Raw genomic sequence first — 27,384 nt, 5'->3', positions numbered from 1 at the left:
AATTCAGATTAGTCACAAAGAAGTTCCCCCGCCTGCCTGAAGAAGCTGCAGTGTTAAAACTGAGAGAGTGCGTTCTGCTCTTTCAATTGCCTCTTATCTCAGCTCCTGGGACCTCTGTGTATTTACGATTGATTGTTTTCCCTCCATCTCCTCCTTTGTGGAGAAGAGGTCAGTCTCCCTCAGGCTTGCTCCCCTTTGCCACAGTTTTCATCTCCCTTACATCTAAACTGTGAAGATGGAAGGGGTCCAACCCCTGGACCAGAATGTGGGAAACACACCAGGGCGAAGATTCCAGAAGAACAAGGTATTGCTGGTGGCAGCCATAATTCAGGGGCTGGGTCTGCTCCTGTGTTTCACCTACATCTGCCTGCACTTCTATGCTTCTCAGGTAAGACGGATGCTCCAGTAGGCACTTTGTTTCCTCCAGCTCATGCTGATGGCAGCTCCAGCAGCTCCAGTCACTTGGAAATAATCTGATGCCAAAACTGTTCATTGCCCCTCACCTGTCCCTCAGTGATTGTAAAGTGTGGTCAAACACCCTCCTGTCTCTCCTTTCCTTCCTTCCTTTCAGTAGTGGTGGTGGTGAGGCACAGTAGAGGTAGGTAGGGCAAAGGCACTGCTTCTGGATTCTTCTTTTCTTTGCAATGCAAGAATCCTGGTATTCCTTTATGAACTCTCGCTTTGAAGCTTGGAGTCACTGATACACACTTGCTTTACTCATTCTGCTAGTGAGCATCTGATCAGGGAATTTATATAAAGAGGAAATAAGAAAGGGACCAATTCCACTTTGCCACTGTATTCATAAACCCCACAGGCGATTTGCTTTTTGAAGAATGCTGAAGGTACCAATAGTCCTTTATTTAGCTCACCTGTGTATTTTAAAGGCTGAGAGGTCTGTGTTCACATGTACTCACATGTGGCCAAATATTTACCACAACAACTTAATCAGAGATTGTTTTCCAGTCTTTCTCTACTAGTCACAACTTACAGACATCACTTTGTCTTTCCCTACTCTGTCCAACGCATTATGTAGTGGGTGACCATCTTTCTAAATATTTCCCCCACTTAATGAAGATATTCTTTCCCTTTTTCCTTCTCGTTGTTCTGGTTCCTTCTATATTATTTTTTCTTATTTAACTTGTTATATCTACAAACACTACTAGGTCATTAAGGATGTTCTTGACTGCAGGAGATTCCACCGAAAAGAAAATAAACGTATAGTTTTCCCATGTTCCCTCGGTGGGGCTAGTCTGATAATTCTTGTTTCCTTGGCAGGTGGTTTTAGGTTAGAAAAGTCTCTCCCTGGTAAAGGTGAGACAAGAGGAACTTTAATTTCTGATGGCCATGTCAGAGACTGGGTACCTCAAATTAGACCAGGATAAGATAAGCAGAGTCCTAACCAATGCCTGGGCTTGTCTTTGTCTACAGGAAGTAGGGGTTTTTGGTGCACAGAGGCTGGTGGGAGTGTGGTTGTGATCATTGTACCGCAGAAAGGGCTCATGTTCCTAAATTCCAGAAGTATAGCTGGTGTCATATCAAGTCTGCAGGCCGATGAGCACAATGGGCCAGTCCTCTCTTTGTCCTGTCACATGTTTCCTTCTCTATGCAGAGCCCCTTCGATGAAATTAGAGTAGGAGATTAGGGGGGAGGGGTGGGGGAGGAGTAACGTGTCCATGGCAGGATGCCTAAGACAGACCGGAATCAGGCTTTTCTGAGAAGAAAACAAAGAGAATGACCAAAAATAGAACAGCTGAGTGCATTCACCAGGTACAGGAGCCCTGAGAGTGCTTTTTCAAACAACCACAGTGTTACGTATTTCCATACACTATGGGGGGATAGAAAGACAGGACAGATGGCCCCAGTCAGGGCTTAACAATTGTACTAGGGCTCTGAGCAGGAGCGAGGAAAAGGTGAAACAGATATATAGCCAACTGGTGGCGGGGCTGCCCAGGGACTGTCAATACCTAGGAGATATTGAGAAAGAGAGGAATCCTTTCTGGCAAGTCACCCAGTGACTCTGTGACAGAGCCTGGAGGGAAAGCTAAGTGCGGGTTTCCAGGATTCTAGAATTCAGTGAGCTGATCTCTGGGAGAGAATAGGTTTCTTTGATCCTGGCACAGAAATGGAAGCAAAGACATAGGAGATATGGTAGAGCTGTTTGGTTAAGAAATGTGCTCTCATATACTTGGAGCACAGAATTTTTTTGGCACAGATATTTGAAATTCTTCACTTTATATCACCTTTATTGTTTTTCTTATTTCTTAGCTAGACTGTCTTAGCTAATACAATTTCTTGTACTGTTGTAGGACCCAGAGCAGCACAGTGGGTCCTTACATTTAATCTCATGTAGTTTATTAGGGGGAAGGAGAGCATAGGTGGCTCATGTGTGTTCTCCCTGGAATTTGATCAAATGGTGATGGTGGCTCTGTGTGTGTGTGTGTGTGTGTGAGAGAGAGAGAGAGAGAGACAGAAAGAGACAAGGGTGTAGTATAGTTGTTGAAAAAAGGGACATAGACTGGTGGCCTTCTAAACTCATTGATAAGATTGTTTGGAATTTTGATTGAAGGATGGAGGCAGTGGTGATGTAAATCAAACTTCTACTTTTAGAAAAATAATATTCCAGTGATACATGTCTGAGGGGTGAAATTGAGCTGAAATGCTGATCATTTGTCCAGTTAAACTGGATCTCTTTTATTGTTGGAAAACATATTTGGAGAATAATCATGACTTTTCCTTATTTCCTAGATTTAACTTTTAGCTTTATAAAATAACTGCCTACATGCATGCCTCTGTAAAAAATATAGATATAACTATTAAACCTCATTTGACAGTGGGCTTTCCCTTCAATCAAGTTTATTTAGTAAACTTCTGTTTCTTACAACTCTGTTAAGTTGTATTTACTTATGTAAAAAGCAGAAGCTTTAGTTTTTGAGATATTAGAAAAAAAGATAGATCTTACCCACTCCTGTAACTTCCCTCTTTGGCCTTGATTTACTCATTTTAACACAAGGCAGTTGGATCACATGATCAGAAAGATCTCGTCTAGCTCAATATCCTGTGAGTATGTAGTTTATATATATTTGTAGAATGGGTATGAGGATTTGAGAAATACAAAATATAAGTAAACAGATTTTTATGTCTAAGCATATGAATTTCCTACTTCTTAAGAAGGGACTGGAGGAAATAAAATTTACACATATATTTGTAATCTGTATTTATTTATTTATTATTTATTTATTTTTAAAGATTTTATTTATTTATTCATGAGAGACAGAGAGACACACACACACACACACACACACACACACACACACACACACAGAGGTAGAGACACAGGCAGAGGGAGAAGCAGGCTCTATGCAGGGAGCCCAATGTGGGACTCAATCTTGGGATTCCAGGATCACAACCTGGGCTGAAGGCAGGTGCTAAACCCCTGAGCCACCCAGGCATCCCTGTAGTTATTTATATGTCATATATTTATATAACCTATTCTGTGTTAGCTACATGCCTTATTTAGAAAGGGGAAAGAACTGGATACCCTAGAAGAATATCCATGATACAAGTTATAAAATTGAGTGTTTCTGTCACCAAAACCAATACACATTGTTTGGATATTTATTGGGACTTCCACTTAAAGTATGAGGCTCCCAGTTGTACCTGTGGTTTCAGCTGGGAACAATGGTAGAAAGGACCTGACCTATAACTGTGAAGCTTTCATAAATTGCATCCATGTGTTTCAGGGCTTTGGAGGCCAAGGCTCTCCCAAGATTTGCACCACCTTTACCGTAGCACTTTATATATGTGAATGAGGGGCTTTTAGTGATAATTCTTCAGCAAATCCCATGGTGAAAGATTTACATTCTTACCATTTTTACTGCTGGGAAGAACATAAGTGGAGGTACTTAGAAACTGAGTGATCTGTTCTGTACCAATGATGCCCAGAATTAGAATTCAGTTTCCTGATGAAGTTTCAGGCTATAACTTGGACTTTTATTTGTATCAATCAGGAGGAAAAAGAGGTGAAAGAGGCTTTTTTGCCTGAAAGCATCTTGTCGCAGATTAGCTCAATTTAAATGCATCCCCATATAATCTAACACACTTCTTAGAATTTCTTTTTTTTAATGACAGACCTGCAAATAAGCGATTTCTAATACATCTGAGTTTGCATTTCTGCAGTAAGCAATTCTGTGAGAATTAAAGAGAAACATCTAAAGTGTTGAACTGAACTTGTCATTATGTGTTTTCAGGTTTTCAGGGAAAGTAATAATAAAAATAATAAACAATAAAAAAAATCTGGGATGCCTGTGTGGCTCAGTGGTTGAGTGTCTGCCTTTGGCTCAGGGCTTGATCCTGGAGTCCTGCGATCGAGTCCCACATTGCGCTCCCTGCATAGAGCCTGCTTCTCCCTCTGCCTATGTCTCTGCCTCTCTCTGTGTCTCTCATAAATAAATAAATAAATAAGATCTTAAACAAACAAACACACAAACAAAAAACCCATATACAATCTTTGGATTTTTGAGCAGGTGTTAGACATAGTCTATTTACAGATAAACCCCCCAAACTCAGAGATGGTAGAAACTGGGGGAGTAGGTGATGAATGCCTCAGCCGATATTAGAAGGAGGAGTGGAAATTCTTTAAGTGGATGAGAGAGATGGTGATGTTGGACAGGGTCAGAAGGGTTCCTTAGTAGAACCGCAATTTGTTCAGAGTGGTTGAAGTTTGTTCACGGGAAAGTGGCAGAAGATGAAGCTTAAAATCTAGGCGGGGGCAGATCACAAAGGGTCTTGTGACTCATGGTAAGGGAGGACACTTTACTCCATTCCATACAAAAGAAAATACAGGATAAATTACTAAAATTGTTGCCTCTCTAAATTTTGCTTCTCTCATGTGTGGTCTACGTATTGGCAAATACAGAAAGTGAATCAAATCTCTTACAGCACTAGGGGGCACCACAGTAAAACTAACCATTCTCAGATTTATTGTTTTGTTTTGTTTGTTGTTTGTTTTTGTTTTAAAGAGAGCCTACTGTTTTCCTGAGGAATTAAGATTAGAAAACTTTTCTCAGGAAGCCAAGTGCTGATCCATTTGTAAGAGGATGAACACTGTCGGGGGGCCTAATATTGTTTACTCTTTACAAGTAGTAATATCTTCTAAGTGAAAAATTTAGATACATGTTCTGACCCACGTACTCAAAATAGGACAGAGTAATTTGGATGGAAAACATGTGGGAAAATGCCATATACGTATACAGATACAGAAAAAAAAAAAAACAACAACAACAACACATGCATACACACAGGAGATTTGGGAAGTGAGTAGAAGGGCTCTTGGTATAGACCCAGGAGTATAACCTCCCAGTTCCTTTCCCTTGACCTCAGCTACTAGCATAGAGTAGAACCAGCCTTGCCCAGGGCTGACCACCCTGCCCTTCCAATTCTATTTCCTTTAATAGCAATTACGTTTGTGCCCTTTACTCTCAGAGAAACTGCAGTTTTCCACCCTTTTCAGGGATTCTTTATTCATGGGAAAATGAATGTTAATCTTTTGGCGATAGCTAGGTTAGAGGAGCCATGTACAATGTTATTTTTATGTTATACTTAGTGAGTTTAAGGCAACAACAGAAATACACAGTGGAAAGCTTATCCCTCTATCACAGGTGAAACTTGTAGTCCTGACATCTTATAGCTTATGTGTTTTGTTTCTAGCCACCATACTTTTGATATCCTTAACTTTTCAAGCAAAGGAATTAAAACATTTCCTTACATGAAATTATAAAACAACGTCTCAACCTTCTGGAGGAGCTGTTGGGGTGTAGGCAACAGTGTGTAGGAATCAGATGACTGGTTCCTGATCCAGCCTTCTAACTTTGTGACCTTGGGTAAATTCTGTGAAATTCCCAGGGTATCCATTTAATCATTTCCAAAACTGGAATTTGGTTTCTGTGAGGAGTGAATGTTGTGTCACAGAGCTTTGTAAATGCTGAGATTATTATTATTCATGAACATGCTTTCATAGGCATAGGACCACTAACTGTTAATTAAAATGTTTACTTTGTGGCATGTATACATGTGGACACCCACACTGTAACTCAACCTCAGAAAGCATATCATAGTTAACGTTAACCTTAACTTCATGAAGCTTGACATTGTTCCTGAAATTTTTAGGATTAAAAACAAATAAAAAACCCTTGTAATAATCCTAGCATTTTTGAACATAAATTTCTAAGTAAGAGCTCATGACTGCATTGGAGAGGAAAGGAGGAGTGAAGAGGAGAATTATGAAGGTATAAGGTGTTAGTGTCTGAAAGTGGTTCAGAGATCTAAAATGATGTATTTAGAACACGGCCTGTCCCATCCCCTTTTCTCCTATTCAAGTTTGATATATTTCATCCAATTCTCCAATGACTTGGTTGCCAAATCAGGTAGAAAATTATGGCTAGAAAAGGCATGTTGTCTCGTTCACAATACTGGAAACATTGGGGATCTGACTAGCATAATGAAAAATTATTTTTCCATTCATCAGGACTTTCATTCTTAAATGTGCCTTAGGTGGGTTATTAATTTGGTTAAATTTGTATAACTTTGATAACATGTAAATGCTACTTAAGAACATACTCTGACAGAAAAATGGACAAGTAGATTCAACTTTAATTCTACCAACACTATGTAATAAGCACTTATGGATGGAAAACCTTCATTCCCAAACTGTTGGGGAAGTGAGGGTCCAGGGCTGGGCTTCCCTATAGCTATAGCTAAGGCATGGGCCTAGAGAACCACAGAAACCATCAAAGATCTGGATGTAAATGACAACATTACAAGTCAGCAGCAAAACCATCAAAAGGGCAGATAAAAAACCTGTTGGGTTATGAAATAAGTTGTAAAACACACATTTTACAGTTTAGGAATACAAAATATATTTTGAATTACTTGTGTGTTGGGTGCTTAATGTTTTTAGCTTCCAACACCCTGAGAGTTCTTAACCTCGCCCTGCATCTGGTATGAGGAAGACTAGGAACTCTAAGCTCTTTTGGGGGGGGACAATTGAGGGGTATTACTCCTGCTGTTACTTGCAATAACAGCCCCTCCTTTTTGCAGATCTTTTCCCTACTTTTGTCCTTTGTAATTCACTACAACTTTAGAGGAAATTAGATGGAGATTTGTTCAGTTTCGCAACTGAAATTTGAGGCATGAGAGACTTACCTAGGTTTATGTAGAAAAGTCAGGGTTAGAAATTAAGACTGGGTCTAAATTCTAGTCCTGTCTTTTTCTGTTACCCTTGGCCTTGACTCTATGACCCTAAGCTTTAAAAATTTTGTATGGCTGTTATAAAATTTATTTCCATTTTTGACATTAGTTGTTTATGAAGAAAAATTGAAGGAAAGATTTATGACCTGGTATTGAGGAGGAATATTCTTTTTCAGAAGAGAGTTAAATCTACTTATGCAAATATTGATGACATAATGAATGTTAATCAATGAATTAATAGTTGCATAATACCTTATAGATTATTTTTATAAGATGGATTATTATGTGTTGTATATTTATAGACAAGAAAGGACCTCAAATTGAGCACTATCTCATTATTTCTTTTCTCTGAGCCTATTTTCTCTCTTTTATTTTTATTTGTTGTAAATAATAAGGAGATTAGACTACATAATCTCCCTGGGCCTTTCTCATTCCATCACACTCTGATTCAAAGACTTACTTTAATGTGATACCATGATTTGCCCACTCTTTGGAAATGGCTATTCAACTATGTATTAGCTATTTAGGGCTGCCATAATAAATTACCTAAAACTACGTGTTTTAAAACAACAGAAATTTGTTCTCTCACAGTTCTGGAGGATAGATCCCTCTGAAGGCTCTAGAGAAAAATTATTCCTGTCCTTTTTCTGGCTTTTGGTGGCCTCCAGCCAGTTCCTTGGCTCATAGTTGCATTACTCCAAGCTCTGCCTCCATCTTTGCCTGATCATCTCCCTATGTATATCATTGTGTCCTCTCTTCTTGCTTTAAGGACACCAGTCATATCAGATTTAGCTCCCACCCTAATCTAGTTTGTCTCATGTTAACTCAACTAATTACATCTGTAAAGACCCAAATGAAGTCACTTTCTGAGGTTTGAGGTAGACATGAATGGGGCAGGGTGGCACTTATTTAACACACTACAAACTTACTTGTATTCACTTACTTGTTTAACAATATCTACGGAGGGGTGCCTGGGTGACTCAGTTGGTCAAGTGTCTGCATTTGACTCAGGTCATGATCCTGGAGTCCCTGCTCAATGGAAAGCCTGCTTTTCCCTACCTGTCTGTGCCCCTACCCCCCACTTGTGCTCTCTCTCTCTCTCTTTCTCTTTCTTACTCTCAAATAAATAAATAAAATCATATAAAAAATAAAATAATATCTATGGAGTACCGGTTACCTGTCAGACACTGAGAAGCAGTGGGCAGCATATGCTCTCCCTTGCCCTCCCAGAGTTTCCAACCGAGTGGGGAAACAAGACAGTTAAAGAAGCAATAACACACTGTGTGAGAAGTAATGGATAACCAAGTAGGGTATAGTAAGAAATTTCAGTAAGAAGTTTCACAGAAAGCTTCAATACCTAGTTTCTTGACTGGGATTTTAAAGCAAGCATACTTTTACATTAGGTGCTTTGTTTCTCTTCCATTCATTATCAGAAATGCTTCAGTTAGCCTTTTTTTTTTTTTAATTTGACTAGAGTTGACATACAATGTTACATTAGTTTCAGGTGTCCAACATAGTGATTCAATTTGCTATGCTTACTGCCTATCCCCATATATTACTATTACAGTATCATTGACCATATTACCTGTGATATGCTTTTTATTCCCATGACTTATTCATTTTGTAACTAGAAGCCTGTGCTTCCCACAATCCTTCACTCATTTTTTTCTATCCTCCCACATCCATCAATTTGTTCTCTGTATTTGTAGATCTGACTCTGTCTTTTTTTATTCATTTGTTTTGTTTTTTTATATTCTACTTATGAGTAAAATTATATGGTATTTGTCTTTCTCTGACTTATTTCACTTAGCATAATACCCTCTAAGTTCATCCATGTTGTTGCAAATGGCAAGATCTCATCCTTTTTTATGGCTGCATAATATTCCACTATCTACATCTATCCCTATGTCCATGCTTATGCCTCTCTCTCTCTCTGTCTCTCATCTATCTTTTACACCTTAGGAAGGCTTTACTTTAAAATTTCAGTGTCATTGTCACCACCATCATCATCCTACTGATGCTTTTTACCCATCATCAATCTCAGTACCCATCAGAATACAGGTCAAGGATTACTTAGGCCCAGAGTACAGGTTGAGGATTATTTAGGTTTATGCAAATGAGACTAAGAGCTTCACTGCACAGACAACACTAGAGATATTTTTGAGGGAGCCATTTGGGGAGGAGGCTTGCTGCTTTTATTACAGTAGAGGATTTATTGTGTTGAAAAGATCTCTGTTCAAAAGTTCTTCATATCAATCTCTTGAGATTTCTCTTTTGAATGTTGTGATTTGCCTAATCTCTGACATGGAAGAGTTTATAGGCATTGCTTACACCACAGTGTGAATAAGAACTTCTTATTCCATACTGCATATTCCACCAACTTAACTGAAGTTAGACATCAAGATGAAGAAATTAGAAACTGAGGAAGGGAAAGGACTTGTTCTGGCTTAAGACCAGACCTAGGTGTTCCTATTCCTACACCAGTACCTTGTTTGCCCTACTGAGTTGCCCTCCCAAATCAATAGTCCTTCCTTTTTGTATAGCAAGTGAGATGGGGAATGAGTGACTTCAAATAGAAAGATATCGATTGTAATAATTTTGCTATTCTCTTTGTACTCAAGGATGAACAAGGCAATTTCAAAAAGCCTTGAGTAATGTATTGTGTTGGCTAGAGCCAGTGTCAGATATGTGATTATGGAGCCACTAGCTAAGATCTGGGCACAATCTAAGGGGCTAAGTTTCGCCTTAGCTCAGCAAACATTTATTTACTATGCCATTATGTTTGAGGCATTGTAAAATGTGTGATAATGCAGTGGGTATATTGTAAACTGACCCTTCCAGTTGCTTAGACACTAAGCTGCTATGAGGATATTATGATGGAGACTTAACTAAATCACTGAAATGAGAAAAGGAATTCTTGAAAATGATTTGGCAGATTCCTCTGTCAGGGTACTTTGAGGACAGTTAATGTGGAAAGGGAAACCCAGATGTAAGAAAACCCTTCCCTGGAGGATATAAATAATTGGTTGCATTAGGTCAATCATATAATTTTGAAGGGTGTGCTCATGTCATATGGATGCTTTTGTTCCTTCATTTAGTTTCCTTTTAGGAATCTGTTAGTTACTAAGCATTCAGGACAATGAAACCACAGTTCTTATTCTCTGAGATAGAGAGGAGAGGGCCAGTATCTTTTCTGAGGAATATCCATTACTAAGTAAATTTGGTAGGAAGAGTGGAAGTGGTTAGAGAGAGCAGGCTGCATTTAGGATACCACATGGGCTGTGTAGTAGATAGGAGAATAAACATTAAGAGAGAGATTACAGCAAAAAGGTGGTGGCAGCCATGGTGAAGGGTGGGAATGGAGAAAGAGAAAGTTTGGATGACAATTAAAATGGCTTTGATTTGTGTTCATTAAATCACAAATGACTATTCAAAGAGGTTTTCAAAGCCACACATATACATCTGTAAGAAATGTACCTTTTGGGATGAGGTTTTCTGAATAGAAGAGACCCCCCCCCCCTCCCCCGGGGCCAAATAACCAGGTTTTGCCCATTCTTCCCATTTTTTTTTTTCTCTGAGTGGGCTTGTGAACTTCCCTGATCACAGGTAGGCCCTTTGCAAAGAGGCTGTTTCCACTGAGTACACATTAAGTGTCCCAGAATGAGAGTCTACTTTCCCAGCCTACTGTTCTGAGTTAAGGATGAAAAATTCCATCTTTCTTTTCAGAGGCCCCTTGAAACATATCCTGACAGCTTGTGAGGTTGTGCTTTCATGATCTCTCATCTCTCCCCTATTGACACGAAGCCCAAGGCGGGGGGAAGGAGTGGTTCACATCCCAGTGAAGGTAGCATGGTGAACTGGGGAGTCTCCAACACAGATCTGTTTCCCCACCATCCAACACTGATTCACAACCCAGCTTACTCCCATGTAGGATCTTGACACTGTGGGCTGAAATCAAGTGAGGAAGGGCAAGGCCCACACAGTGAATGAAGAGCCCACTTTTTGCTTTCATATTTGATGAATGTCATTCCTTCCTGCCACAGATGCCCTTCTCTAGGACAGATGCCAAATGAGCATACAGTTGGCAGGCTCATGGCACATCCCAATGAGTCAGAATTAGAAACTCACACTCTCCAAAGATGACCTCTTGAAATAAGCCTCACCTTTTTGAGGACATGGTACAGACTGCTAGGTAAACACTAGACATCAGATATTTCCCATCCATGTTCTTGGACAGATTAGTGCCCGAGATCCTAAGAGAGGCCAGGAAAGGACCTAATTCTGACTCTTCATTGTAGCACCTTCTTGCTGCCTACTTTGTACTTGTTCATGGGCCTGCTGCTCCTTGCCAGGACAATTGTACCCAACCAGAGCCCAGCTAAAAGTTTTGCCAAACTGTACTACACAGACAACCTTGTAGAGTTGGCTGAAGAGCTTTTTCTTCCTGGAGAGCTTTAGGATATTTTGAGATATAGCTGAACATTTTGACAACTATCTAAAACCTAATATGTTAATCCTGATCAGTATTGACGGAAATAATTCAAATTAATCTTGGACCATCAGACAAATGTTTTCATAGGTCTTTTTCCCCCCTCTTAAGATAATATAGGATAAGAGAAGGGGTATTATCAGGAACTTGGAGTTCAGCCAAACTCAAGTTAATACCTGTTTATTCGTGAGCAAGTTCTTAACAGCACTGATTCTCATTTTCCTATCTGCAAAACATGGGTAATCATTATTCACACTTACTAGGATTATTTTGAGCAGCAAATTAGGTAATGAATCTGAGAAAGAATAACTTAGTGCATGGCATGTTGTAAGTTCTTAATGAATTTTTATTCTTTTTCGTGAATACCAAGAATGGTCTCATTTCTAGACCTTTCTTCCACAGAATGTCTTTTACTTATCTGACTCCTTTCTCTCTTTCAAGGCCTCTGTCCAAGTCTTTCTTCCTTGATCTGCCAAAGCCTGCAGTCATTTTTTCTGTTCTCTGGAACCTTATGGCATACACTGTCTACTGACATTTACAACAAAGTTTTTATGTAGAGGGAGGGTTTTATTTCCTCAACTGGCATATAAGTTTGTCAAAATAGAATCATCTGTCCTATTTCTTTGTCTTCCCAGAGTTGAATCTAATGCTTGCCGTACAACAGATACACAGTAATTGTTGATGCTGTTTTCAACCACCAAATAATATGACCATCATATTATTCAATCAATTATCGAATAATTCAGTAGGAAAAACATTTCTTGTTCGCATCAAAGAAATGATTTCTTTTATACTCATGCTTTTGAAACCACTTCCTTCAATCAGGACTATACTTTTTCTGATGTGCTTGACCTACAGGATTTTGCATTTTACCTTTGAGAATTATGTGGGTTCTTCAGACTACCCAGATTGAAGAAACTTTATTCTATAGCTTGTTCTTATATGGAAACTCTTTGGGACCTTTTATATTTTCCCTTTTCTTTGAGTACTTGGAGAGGATCTGAGGATTTTGGTTTTCTTGATACTAAAAAAAACCATGTTTATTTGCATGTGGGTAAAATAAATATTTCCTGGTTGTTTTCTGATAATCTTTCTCATGAAGCCCAGATCCTTTTGTACTGCTTCCTTGGGCTACAGAGAGCCAGAGAGTGAATATTTCAGGGACTTTGGTAGTCTTATTCATTATTTTGTTAGTTCCCTCATTCTGTAGTCATATATGAAGATTGAGTAATGTTGCACAGAATAAATTAAGAACATGATATGGATCTTGTCTTCCCATGTGCATCCAAAAATAATAGTTGACATTTGTCAAATACACTGTTCCAGGCCAAATGCTGAAAATTCACAAAACATTATCTCATTAAATCTTCACAACAACCCTCTTAAGATATAAATTTTACTATTTCCATTTTACAGATGAAAAAACTGAAAATCATCAAAGTAGTATATCATTTACCAGGGTCACACACCTAAATAGTCTTGTAGAGCAGGTGAGACTTATATCCAATGGTGGTAGAATGGAAGTCAATAGAGTGTTTTTGTTTTTATTTTTTTACATTAGGATCCATTCTTGGTGTTGTACATTTTATGAGTTTTAACAACTGAATAGTGGCATGTACCCATCATTACAGTATCATGAAGAATAGTCTCACTACTCTAAAACTTTTGTACTCTACCTATTCAACTCTCCCTCCTCCCTAACTCCTGGTAATCGCTGATCTTCAGCTATCTCTGTGGTTTTGTCTTTTTCAGAGTTACATATTTAGAATCATATAGTATGTAGCCTCTTCATATTGTATCACTTAGTAATATGCAATTAAGATTCTTCCATCTTTTTTCATGGCTTGATAGCTTCATTTCTTTTTGGCACTGAGTGATAGTTTAATGGCTAGATGTATCACAGTTTGTTTATCCATTCACTTACTGAAGAGCATCTTAGCTGCTTCCAAGTTTTGGCAATAATGAACAAAACTGCTATAAACATCCATGTGAATAAAGTGACTTTAAATACTTGCTATGGGAGTGCAGAAGCCAAAAATCAGAGATTTGATTTAGGTCTTGAAGGTGGTGATTTTATGATGAGTAGACACAGATAGAGGGACACTCTCGGCAAAGAGAACAAAAGAAGCAAGTATTTTTCAAATGCTTGCCTGGCTAACTGCTGGGTGTGTTCACATGCTATCTTACTTAACCTTCACAGTCGTCTGGAATATCCCAATAGTAATATTATGCCTTATTTTCATAGAGATGAAAACTAATGCTCAGCAACAGTATGTAATATTTCTAGATTGTTTTTTCTGGGACATAAAGGTGCTGGGTACAGCTCTTGGAGGCTCTCCTCCAGAGGAGGGGAGTGAGTCCACACACTGCCACGTACTTTAAGATTTCTTTTTTTGAATCCCGGGTGCTGGCCAGAGATAAAACACAGGAGAACTGAGGAATAGGGCATGCTAATGGTCAGGCACAGATGGTTGAAAGTAAAGATCTGATGAAAACCAAGGACAGACAGAGAAAAGGAGATTGCTCACTTTTCTGTTAGGACCTCCTGAACAGTGGCCATTAGTTCCCCTCCCTGGGGATGAGAGAGTGGAGTGATGCCATTTTCCACCCCCCACCACCCTCCAGCATGGTTGGACTTTAACATGAAATATCACCTCTACTGGCGGGGGCTGGAGTCATATCAAACTCCATTCCCCTGTGCCTCATAACGGCATCTTTATTAAAGCAGGTCTGACTGTGAGCCAGCACAGCAAGTTTCTCCCTCAGAAGACCCTCACCCACCCCCACGTGTACCAAGTCTTCCGGTTATAGAGTGCTCCAAAGCATCAGCTTCAGTTCTGGTGGAAATAGGAATAGGTTCTTTACCTTTATTTTCTTTTTATTAAAAGAGGACCCTTTGCATGGAAAAGAGAGACCAAAAACTGGAAAGGAACAGAGACAATCTATATGAATAATGACTTTACAGGTAATACAGTGGCACTAAATTCATATCAATAATTACTCTGAATGTAAAATTGAGTCTGTTCAGACCATCTGCTCTAATCAAAAGACATAGGGTATCAGAAGGATAAAAAAAGACCCATCAATACTCTGCTTACAAGAGACTCATTTTATACCCAAAGATGCCTCAAGATTGAAAGTGGGGGTGGTGGTAGAGAACCATCTACCACGTCAAAAGAAAGCTAGAGTAGCAATACTTAGACAAACTAGATTTTAAAACAAAGACTGTAATGAGAGATGAAGAAGGGTATTGTATTACAATAGAAGGATTTATCTAAAAAGGAGATCTAACAACTGTAAATATTTATGACCCCACTTGGGAGCAGCTAAATATGTAAATCAATTAATAACAAGCTTAAAGTAACTCATTGAAAATAATACAATAATAGGGGACTTTAACACCCTATTCACTGTAATAGACAGATTATCTAAGCAGAATATCAACAAAGAAACAATGGCTTTGAATGACACAGTGGATCAGATGGACTTAACAGATATATTTAGAGCATTTCATCCTAAAGCAGCAGAAACACATTCTTTTCAAGTGCATATGGAACATTGTCCAGAATAGATCACATACCAGGTCACAAATCAAGCTTCAACCATTACAAAAAAATTGAGATCATTCCATGCATATTTTCAGACCACAACACTGAAACTTGAGGTCAACTGCAAGGAAAAATTGGAAAGACCACCAATACATGGAGGTTAAAGAACATCCTACAAAGAATGAATGGGTTAACCAGGAAATTAAAGAAGAAATAAAAAAATAAAAGGAAGCAAATGAAATTGAAAATATGACAGGCCAAACCTTTGGGATGCAGCAAAGGCAGTCCTAAAAGGGAAGTATATACCAATACAGACCTTCCACAAGAAGGAAGAAAAGTCTCAAATATACAACCTACCCTTACACGAAAAGGAGCTGGAAAAAGAACAGCAAATAAAGCCTAAAACCAGCAGAAGAAGGGAAATAATTAAGATTAGAGTAGAAATAAATGATATGGAAAACTTAAAAACTGTAGAACAGATCAACAAAAGTAGGAGTTTGTTCTTTGAAAGAATTAACAAAATTGATAACCCCCAGCCAGACTTCTCAAAAAGAAAAGAGAAAGGACCCAAGTAAATAAAATCATTAATGAAAGAGGAGAGATCATAACAACACCAAAGAAAAAAAGACAATTATAAGAGAATATTATGAGCAATTATATGCCAACAAATTGGGCAATCTGGAAGAAATATAAAAATTCCTAGAAACATATAAACTAACAAAACTGAGACAGGAAGATAGAATATGTGAACAGACCATTAACCAATAAATTGAATAAGTAATTGGAAATCTTCCTAGACAAACAAGAGTCCAGAGCTAGATGGCTTCCCAGGGGACTTCTACCTATTTAAAGAAGAATTCTTACCTATTATTCTAAAGCTGTTCCAAAAACAAAAGTGGAAGGAAATCTTCCAAACTCATTTATGAGGACAGTTTTACCTTGATTCCAGAATCAGAAAAGACCCTACTAAAAATGGAGAATTACAGATCAATATTTCTGATGAACATGGATGCAAAAGTTCTCAAGATACTAGCTAGTTAAATCCAACAGTACGTTAAAAGGATTATTTACTGTTATCAAGTGGGATTTATTCCTGGACTGTAGAGATGGTTCAATATCCACAAATCAATCAACATGATACACCACATTAATAAAAGAAAGGATACAAACCATATAATCCTCTCAATAAATGCAGAAAAAGCATTAGACAGAATACAGAATGCTTTCTTGATAAAAACCCTCAAGAAAGAAGGAATAGAAGGAACATACCTCAACATCATAAATATATACAAAAGACCCACAGTTAATATCACCCTCAATGAGGAAAAACCAAGAGCTTTTCTCCTAAGGTCAGGAAGATGATAAGGATGTTTGCTCTCACCACTGTTGTTCAATGTAGTACTAGAAATCCTAGCTTCAGCAGTCAGACAACAAAAAGAACTAAAAGATATCCAAATCAGCAAGAAGAAAGTCAAACTTTCACTCTTCACAGATGACATGATACTCTATGTAGAAAACCTAAAAGACTCCATCAAAAAAATTGCTACAACTGATACAGGAATTCAGCAAAATTGCAGAATATAAAATCAATGCACAGAAATCTGTTGCATTTCTATACACCAATAATGAAGCAATAGAAAGAGAAATCAAGGAACCCATCCCATTTTCAATTGCATCAAAAATTGTAAGATACCTAGGGATGATAGGAATGAACCTAACCAAGGAGATAAAACATCTGTATACTGAAAACAATAGGACACTTATGAAATAAATTGAGGAAAACACAAAGAAATGGAAAAACATTCCATGCTCTTGGGTTGGAAGAACAAATATTGTTAAAATGTCTATATTGCCCAAAACAATCTACACATTCAATGCAAACTTTATCAAAATAACACCAGCATTTTTCACAGAGCTATAATAAACAATTCTAAAATTTGTATGGAACAAGAAAAGATCCCAAATATCCAAAGTAATGTTGAAAAAGAAAACCAAAGCAGGAGGCATCACAATTTTAGACTTCAAGTTGTATTAGAAAACTGTAATCATCAAGACAGTATGGCACTGACACAAAAACAGATACATAGATCAATGGAAAAGAATATAGAACCCAGAAATGGACCCACAACTAAAAGGTCAACTAATCTTAGACAAAGTGTGAAAAATATCCAATGGAAAAAAGGATCTTCAACAAATGGTGTTGGGTAAACTGGACAGTGACATAAACAAGAATGAAACAGGACCACTCTGTTACACCATACATAAAAATAAATTCAAAATGGATGGAAGACCTAAATGTAAGACAGGAAAGCATCAAAATCTAGAGGAGAAAACAGGCAGCAACCTCTTTGACCTCAACCACAGCAACTTCTTACTAGACATGTCTCCAAAGGCAAGGGAAACAAAGGCAAAAATGAACTATTGGTACTTCATTAGGATAAAATCTTCTGTACAGTGAAGGAAACAATCTACAAAACTAAAAGGCAACCTATGGAATGGGAGAAGATATTTGCAAATGGCATATTGGATAAAAAGCTAGTATCCAGAATCTATAAAGAACTCATCAAAATCAACACCCCAAAAATAAATAATCCAGTCAAGAAATGGGTAGAAGACATGAACAGACATTTCTCCAAAGACATACAAATGGCCAACAGATACATTAAAAAATGCTCAACATTACTTATCATCACGCAAATAAAATCAAAACCATGATGATTTATCACCCCACACCTGTCAGAATGGCTAAAAATGAACAACTCAGAAAACAACAGATGTTGGGGAGGATGCAGAGAAAGAGGAATTCTTTTCCACAGATGGTGGGAATGCAAACTGGTACAGCCACTCTGGAAAACAATAGGGAGGTTCCTCAAAAAGTTAAAAATAGAACTACTCTATGACCCAGCAATTGCACTACTAGGTATTTACCTACAGGATAAAAAAATGCTGATTCAAAGGGGCACATGCACCCCAATGTTTATAGCAGCACTATCAACAGTATAGCCAAATTATGGGAAGAGTCCAAATGTCCATCAACCAATGAATAAAGATGTGATATATATATATATGTATATATATATACATATATATATATATGGAATATTACTCAGCCATCAAAATGAATGAATCTTGCCATTTGCAACAATGTGGATGGAACCAGAGGGTATTATACTAAGTGAAATAAGTCAGTGAGAGAAAGACAAATATCATCTGATTTTAGTCATATGTGGAATTTAAGAAACCAAACAGATGGACATGGGGGAAGGGAAGGAAAAATAAAATAAGATAAAGACAGAGAGGGAGGCAAACCATAAGAGACTCTTAATTATAGGGAACAAACTGAGGGTTACTGGAGGGAAGCTAGGTAGGAGGATGGATTAAGTGGGTGATGGGCATTAAGGAGGGTGCTTACTGGGATAAGCAACTGGGTATTATATGTAAGTGATGAATCACTAAATTCTACTGAAATCAATACTACACTATATGTTAACTAATTTGAATTTTAAAAAAAGATCTTACATAGTACTGTTTTGTATATTAAAAAAATAAATAATATACAATGTTTTCAAGCTGCACAAGTCATAGTTTGAACTGAATCTGACTCCCAAGTCTATGATCTCTGTCTTGTCTTCCAAGCATTAGTCAAGGGCAAAAAGATTAGAGAAAACAGTTAGCTAGCATAAGACACAGACAGGATATATGTGGCAATAAAACTTGACCGGGAGGTTGGAGCCAAGCTATGGAAGGTCTTGAATTGGACACTGTGGTAGTGTGTGTGGGGTGGGGTAGTGAGCATGAAGTAATCAAATATGGAGGATGAAGGGAAAAGTTATGCAAGGGCAGGAAGCAAGAAAAAGGAAGGAATATCTTATTTTATTTCACAACATTGTGTGGATTTGATGGTATTGATGCTAGTAAGAGACTTCTGAGAATATGTAAAAGTCTAATACTGAGCACTCTTTAGGAGTAGGAACAGGAAGCCTAAGTCTGGAGTTCTGTTAGATCGGCCCTAGAGAGAAAGTCATATGTTGCTTTCTTTGCTGCCTCTCAGCACTGCAGTCTCAGAGAATGTCCTCTTGGTTACTACCACCCCTACTTCACCAGAGTACCTGAAAACATTCAGAAATTTCTTTGATTTGTACAGAACTTTTAGAGATTCTGCAGTCAGTCAAATTAAATCATGAGAGCTTTTAGATTTGAGAGTGAGATGGAACTTTGGATAAAGAGGCTTTGTGTTTTTCTCTTTTATTAAAATGGACTTAAAATTCCAACTTTTAAAACCCAAATCTTGGACAGTTAATGCTGGAAGGGATGCCTGTGATCTTCTAGTAATTATTTTTTAGATTTTATTTATTTCTTCATGAGAGATACACAGAGAGAGGCAGAAACATAGGCAGAGGGAGAAGCAGTCTCCCCCACAGGGAACCTAATACAGGACTCAATCCCAGGACCCTGAGATCACAACCTGAGCCAAAGGCAGATGCTCAACCACTGAGGCACCCAGGCATCTTGATTTTCTGGTAATTTTTAAAGATGATTAAACTGATTTCTAGGGAAGTTATGAAACTTGCCCAAGATGATGTTGAACCTGCCTGATGTTGAACATGACATTAAAACGAAGGTGGCCATGTGCTGAGCCCTATGCTGTTTATGCTACTGCACAGGCTTTTTGTGATTTTAATAACATGGCCACTCATGCTGGCACCAACCGAATGGAGAGCAGTGGGGGCATTTATTCACCTAGGGGATTATAGTGATAGTGTAACATGCCCTCTGAGGCCCTCTTCCTTAAGCACAAAGGACACTAATTCAGCCCTCACAAACAGTTCATATAGGGGAGAGAACCAAAGACTCTCAAGTCATCCAAGTCAACACCTCTACCATGTACTCACCACTGAGGTAATATTGCCTCTGAGGTCTACCCACTGTCAGGCCAAAAGACTCTTCCTTCCTCTGCTGCCTGTTCTTTTCAGATTGGTAAGGCTAGTGATTTGACTTAGAAGAGAAGTAGGGGATTCCTCATCTGTGTGGGCAGTCCCCAGTGGAATCCACTTGACTGCAGCTGAGTGTGCCAGGAGAGTAGGAAGCAGGGATTCCACACCCCAGGGTATGAAAATAAATCCTTCTCCAAATCTTTGATCAGGATGTCTCACTAAAAATAACCTGTGAGAAAAATTTTGTTCTTGGCAGGAGCAATCGGTGGTGCTTTTTGTTTTGGTTTTTGATTCTAAATTCCTTTTTTAATGGGTAACATGAGCATATGGTAAGAAATTTTTAAAATATGAAAAAGTAGGGCAGCCCTGGTGGCGCAGTGGTTTAGTGTTGCCTGCAGCCCGGGGTGTGATCCTGGACCCCTGGGATCGAGTCCCACGTGGGGCTCCCTGCATAGAGCCTGCTTCTCCCTCTGCCTGTGTCTCTGCCTCTCTCTCTCAATGTCTCTCTCTCTCTCTCTCTCTGTGTCTCTCATGAATAAATAAATAAAATCTTAAAAAAATAAAATAAAATAAAATATGAAAAAGTAAACCATGAAAAGAAAGTATCCCCAATTCTGGGCTCAGGCTTCGGATTCCATTTTCCAGAGGCAACGTTTTGACCTGTTTTCTGAGTATTCCTTCAGATATATTCAATGCCCATGCATGTTTTTTAAATGGTAATATACTTTATACGTGATTTTTCTCTTTGTTGTTTTTTTTCCCACTTTATATATTTTGGAGTTTGCTCCATATTGAACTGCTTTGTTCTTTTACCCATCAAATTTCTACCAATATTTTATCAGGCTTCCTTTCTTCATTGTTTTACTTCTCTCTTGCTGTTGAGTACTTCCTTGATCCAAGGTAGGTTTTTGAAGTCATTAAACAAAAGAGAAAGAAACAGTGTTAGAAATATATACACTCAAATCTACAGAACTCTGAAGGATTAGACCAGTTTCTCTTGAGCATATGACCTGATAATGGTACAATCTTACTCCTGCATTGCAGTGAAAGAACAAGCAGCCAGGAAGCTTCCAGGATTCACCTCTAGTTCATTCTGAGAGTTTGTGACCATGATGGATTGATTGGTTATAGCCTTCTTCATGAGGGGATCTCTGTGACTGAATGGATTTCTTAAGATCACTATTAAATGCTCCGTCATCCAAAATGGAAAGTGGGGCTCAGAGAACCAAAGCAATATGCCGGGAAGAGTTTGGCAGAAGTGAGGACAGATCTTAGATGCTGGCATGACAGAGTAGAATACTCTTAGCTTATCTTAGGAGATGTTCCAGAAAATCAAGGAGGCGGTTAAGAAGTTTGGATCTAATCTTCATAGAAAACATGAGGTCTTTTGTCAAGCTATTCCTCCTATACTCCTGCATTTCTGCTTCATAAAATATGACTTGTCAATTTCATTTGCTCAGTTTTTTTTCCTAAAAATATATCCTTTTTCCTCCTTCAGGTGCCGCCTCAGTATCCTCCAATTCAAAGTATCAGAGTACAATTTACCAGTAAGTATTGCTCAATTGATTCATGTTTTTAAAAGAATCTTTGTTCTTGTTTCTTAATTTCTTCCAGAAAACAGAATCACTCCCTACCATTTGGGAAGCAAATCCTGCAATTCCATGCTGTTTTCATTAAGTACAAAGAAGGTGTATAAAGAAGAAAAGGGAGTAGTTAGTTACCAAATATGTGCTTGTCACTGTATTAATCACTTTCTTAACCCTTTCTTAACACTCCCAGGAACCCTGAGTAAGAATTATTCTCACTTTTTTTTTTTTTTTGCTAAGAAAACTAAGGCTTTACTTTTTTCTACAAGGCTGTCTGACTGTATGACACATCATTTCCCACTAAATCAGTTATAGAACAAGATTTTGTCTTAACGAGAGTTGAGAGGGTCCCAAATATGAAGGCACGGTGATCCTCTAACTACCAGGATAGTGTTATTCAGATACATTATTAATATTAGGATGATCACCAATAGTTTCTATATGGATATTCATTTGTTTATCAAATTCTTCTGAGCCTGAAAGGAAGTTTATCGTACCTTCCATAAATGGCCCTCATTTTCAATTCCCCTGGGTCTGGTGCAAAGTAAGAATTAACTTAATTATACCCAGTAGTGAGGACCTGTTCTTTCCTATCACTAAGGGATACGGGCCAGAGTGGGGAATCTGAGATGTGGTTCCTTGGCCATTCAGAATGATACTGTGGCTGAGGCAGAAATAAAAGAAATTTAGTCTTTTTGCCTTACACCTGCAATTGCCCTACACAAAGCTACCAAAGACATCAATCTGTGTCCTCCTCCATTCCTCAATTTTTTCCTCCTGTAGTAGCAACTCTTCCCAAGGCATTTTTTCAAGAAAAACTAGCAGTAAGAAGGTAAAATGGAGAAGCAGGTCTGTGTTCTTGAGCTCTCCCACCTGCATCTTACTGAGCAGAACCAAGCACATAGACATTCTGTGTATAACAGCATTATTAAATTTATGTGACTTTGCTAAAGGCAAAGGCTAGTAGTAAATGCTGTTGAGAAGTCCAGTGTCCAGGGCATATGAAAAATTTGCATTTCACGGTCAGGTGGTGAGAGGCTAGGGAAGCATTAATAAGCAATTGCTTTGTGTGAAGGTGGTATGGTGTGACCCTGGCAAGGGGCACTCCTGCTATCCTTTGCCCTAATCTATCCATTAAAAAAGAAAGGAAGCACTGAAGTTACCAATCCCTCCTGATTTTGAAAAATCAGGGAAAGCTCAAAGTTCCATTTCCTGCCCCTGGTCTGTTGTGACAACTGCAAATTGCTAAAACTTCTGTTTTTGAATCCCAACCCCATCTGAAACTCTCTTGGCCACTAGTATTGGCTTTGCCTCTTCTTCCATTCCACAGGTAAAGCAGACTCCAACCCTCATGTAGAAATGCAACTTTCTCTTTCATTCTTTTCTAAATCTCTCCCTATCCCTTTCTCTTCACATATTTTTAGATATATTGGAAGGTTGCCGAATGCCGTCCTAAGGAATCACTTTTTTTTCTTCTTGCCCTCGTCTCCTTTAGGGTGTGAGAATGAGAAAGGTTGCATCATCACATCCCCAAGCAAGGATGAAACTATGAAGGTGCAAGACAACTCAATCATCATTAACTGTGATGGGTTTTATCTCATCTCCCTGAAGGGTTACTTCTCTGAGGAGCTCAGCCTCAGCCTTTATTACCGAAAGGGTCGGGGACCCCTCTTCTCTCTGAGCAAGGTCACATCTGTTGACTCCATTGGAGTGGCCTATCTGGCTTTCAAGGACAAAGTCTACTTTAATGTGACCACTCACAGTACCTCCTACAAAGACATCCAGGTGAATGGTGGGGAATTGATTCTCATTCATCAAAATCCTGGTGGCTTCTGTGCCTACTGAGGACCTGAGGGCTGCACCTAAGCCAAGCACCAGCATGAACACTGAACTGGGCTTGGACAGGACTCTGATTCTTCCTTGGGAGTGGAGAAGTTGTCCTAACTAGCCCCCACATATGGCCACACGGGATGTGACCAGAAGCAGATCCCCCAACTCAGGGATATTTAAAACTTATTTTACACCAATTAATTTTATTTATCCTCATGTCTTCTAAGTCACCTATCCCTCATCCCTCATGGTTGCCTCAAGCCTACTAGACACCTCTACAAAAATGAGAAAATAGGTGCTTCTTCCTTAAAGCACATTATTTCTATTAGTCAGGAAATTGTCAGAATAACCTTTCTTTTGAAAAAGACACTTGACTACCATTTGCTGGAAATTTGACATCTGGCTTTGTCAAAATGAAGAGGACCAAGGAAGGGGCTATGAATCTGCCAAAGGTGGTGTGGACTAACCCTTGGCAGCCAAAGCTGTCTCTCCAAGATGAAATTAGTTGCTGTTTGCATAGTGCCTAAATACCTCTCTCATTTGGTGGAGGAAAATCTTGAAAATAGCTGTCAGGACTTGAAGACAGCAAGCTAAGGAGTACTCTGTGCTCTGGGCTTTTTTTCTTTACTACTTTGCTTGCTTTCCCAGCCTCTAATGTTCTTAACAGAAATTTCCCTTCAAAGAATCATTCTGGGGATGTGATGCTGTGAAAAATCTAATCAGTCATTTTAGAAAAACTGAGAGAGATTTTTCCAAGTTGGGAAAGTGAGATAATTTATCATGAGGGTTATCTTTATCGCATAGGAGAGCAGTAAAACTAGACATCTCAGGGTAAAAGTCAGTAAGAATTTAAATAGTCTGGGAAGGAAAACACGTTTTTGCCACCGTTAGGCAAAGCAACACATGCACATGTGTGCATTTTCTCACTTAATGCTGAGATACACACACAGCCCTATTTCTTGTACATGTATACCACATTGCTAGTTTAAAAAATGAAGCAATTCTGTTCTTGAATGCAACTTTATGTTGAGACACTGAGAAGTTATTATATTATATGAAAAATGACATCTGTCTAGAAACACTGTAATATTGCATATGATTTAATACTGATAAAGACTAGAATGACCAATAATTAGCAATACCAATGAGAAAAAAATATCCCTTTATTTTTAGTTTAAATATCCCTCTTGATGCATCAGGCTTATGGCACTGTAGACAAATTTCCAGATGATTTGTAAATTCTCAAATTTTTGATAAATTTTTTAACGGCAAATGGATTTCCTCCCATTCTAAATAGAGTGCATAACATAACATAGACTATTTATGGATAATTCTGTGTTATCACAGTGATGTATTGTGCTGCAGTATAGTGATACCTTCAGGATCTCCAGAAAGGGGGTAAATAGTTTGCCCCTGCACTAAATGGTCTCAATTACGTTTGGATTTTTTTTTCTATGTATTTAACACAGTTTCCACTTCCTCTTAAGTGTTTATTTATCTCCAACTATATTCCTGCCCCTTTATTTTCATCTCTTATGGAAAGAAGCTAAACAAAGATTCATCATGAAAAGAAGCTAAATAGGAGAAATTGTGCAAAAGAGTGACAAGCTCTGAGTGGCTGGCAAGGCACTCACATAATAATAATCATGATCATGATCATAATCATAGATAAACATTAATGGAGGGTCTGCTTTGGGCCAGGCTTTGGGCTAAATGCTTTACATGAATTGTTCTGAGCAAGATATTTTGTGATATTTGTCTTGACCATTCAGAGGATTTAAATTGTGTGTGTGTGTGTGTGTGTGTGTGTGTGTGTATTTCTTTGTTATTGACTATGGTCTGCAAAGTTGAAGCTATTCAATGGGTGATATCTAATAAGTAAATGTTTGTGACTATAGATAATATTTAAGAAAATATGTATTTACTTTTTAAACTTTGGAATTTCTAATTATACTTCTCCCGAACATGTACATTCCAGGCCTATGTATGCATAGTTGTTCTGTGGGTTGTCTGTTTTTGTTGTTATGATCCTTCTTCACAGATGCCTACTCCTTTTGGGTACACATGGTTTGCTCTTCCCATGCTTGCCTCTTTTGGCCATGCAGGGATTTTGTTGTTGTTGTTGTTATGCACCAGCTTCACTTCCCACCCCCCACTTCCATCCATCAAAATATACATGTCCCTTTTAAGTCATTCCTCCAGAAAGATAATTAAACATTCTCCAGACACAACAAAGTTTTGTAGAAAAAGAACTGAATGAGAAGTCAGAAAATTGAAAATCTAATTTGATTCAGTCAGTAACTTGCTAAGTGACCTTAGGCAAGTAATTTCCCATTTTTGAATCCTGCTTTCCTCTCTTGTTAAGAGATTTTAGAATCTTATGCTCATAGTGCTGTGAATGTACATAATAAATGTCTGTGTTGCTGGTTGCCAGTTGCTCTGAGTCAAGATGTATAGCTTTCTCTCATACTGCGTGGAATTTTTTTCTTAGATAAACATCTTGCCTTAGCCTTCTGGATGGTTCCTTCAAAAGCAGTTCCAATTGTTACTTAGTAACTTTCTATTTAGAGGATAACATAAGGGAGTCTGATCTTTATCCAAATCATAATTTGTTCTTAAGCTTACTGGGCAGGTCCCCTATTTTAAGCCATGATTTTGTAGTTAGTGCTTATTCTGGCTCTCAGGAAGTATTAATATTGATATTAATAATATAGCTAATAATAATATTGATATTTACATGGAAAAAATAAAAGGTTTCAAAATTTACTACTTGTTAAAGTGCTAGAGTTTTTATTTATACTGTCTTCCTTCCCTTTTTTTTTAAGACTTATTTTTTATTTTTAGAGAAAGAGGGTGAGCAAGCAGGGGGTGGCGGAGTTCAGAGGGAAAGAATCTCAAGCAGACTCCCCACTAAGCTCAGAGTCCATTGTGAGGCTCAAACTCATGACCCTGAGATCCTGACATGAGCCAAAATCAAGGGTCATACACACATGGAAGGCATCCCTTCCTTTCATTGCTCTGATCAGCTGATTCCCTGATGAGGGAAGGATGGAGCAAGTATTCTGGTTTCCAATCTGCCTTCAATTTTAGCCATTAGAACTATGCCCAGGGGGTAGTCAAGCTGCCAAACTCCATCTCTGCTTTTGAAAAGACATTTACTACAAGTCCTCAGAGCTCCTCCTCATAGTTCAAAAGATGTATTCAATACAATTCTACTATTCACTGTTCTTTTCCTCAGGAACTCTTGTTTCATTTCTAAACCTGGGATGATCTCTTTGAGTATTATGTCCCCTGTCCTTAGTAGTAATTATATCCTAAACTTTACTCTCCTTATCCGTAAAGTGGGGATATTAATATACACTCTCCGGGTTATCGTGAACACGAGAGTATCTAGTATATTGTCTGAGACATGGTTGGTCTCAATACCTAATAATTATTAATTTGCAAAAGTCACTTACTCCGCAAGGCAAAAAGTAAGTGCCAAATGAATAAAAGAATTATGAGGGCTTAGAATGGAGAGATCACTGGAAAAGAGGGAAGGGGAACATAGCCGAAGAAGAGCAGTATGTGCAAAGGCATAGGTGTAGGAATTCTCATGGTGTTTTCTGAGGACAAGGAGCTACCACTATGGATATGGCTCTCATTCACTCATTTTTTTATTTGAGGACATTCAATTTTTCCAAGATAGGAATTTGTGTTTGGCCATGGTTGTAGATAGGATTAATGAGTAGCTTGAGGATTAAATACTGAAA

The 27,384-nt window shown here is 38.3% G+C and overlaps 1 protein-coding gene across 1 annotated transcript; it reads left to right on the top strand.

Moving 5' to 3' along the window:
• Positions 1 to 66: 66 nt before the first annotated feature.
• Positions 67 to 26,341, top strand: TNFSF4 (TNF superfamily member 4). Its single transcript, XM_072828485.1, has 3 exons — positions 67 to 388; positions 21,715 to 21,763; positions 23,298 to 26,341. Exons 1-3 carry the CDS (start codon positions 236 to 238, stop codon positions 23,645 to 23,647), a joined length of 552 nt encoding a protein of 183 aa, XP_072684586.1. The 5' UTR covers positions 67 to 235; the 3' UTR covers positions 23,648 to 26,341.
• Positions 26,342 to 27,384: the final 1,043 nt, after the last annotated feature.

Source organism: Canis lupus, chromosome 6, assembly GCF_048164855.1.
Source record: "Canis lupus baileyi chromosome 6, mCanLup2.hap1, whole genome shotgun sequence".
Classification (NCBI taxonomy): Eukaryota; Metazoa; Chordata; class Mammalia; order Carnivora; family Canidae; genus Canis; species Canis lupus.
This window is presented reverse-complemented; position numbering and strand designations above follow the sequence as displayed.

Coding starts and splice junctions, on each gene's coding strand:
- TNFSF4 (XM_072828485.1), top strand. CDS start 236: ATGGAAGGGGTCCAACCCCTGGACCAGAATGTGGGAAACACACCAGGG. Junction 389..21,714: donor TGCACTTCTATGCTTCTCAG/GTAAGACGGATG, acceptor TTCCTCCTTCAG/GTGCCGCCTCAGTATCCTCC. Junction 21,764..23,297: donor TATCAGAGTACAATTTACCA/GTAAGTATTGCT, acceptor CGTCTCCTTTAG/GGTGTGAGAATGAGAAAGGT.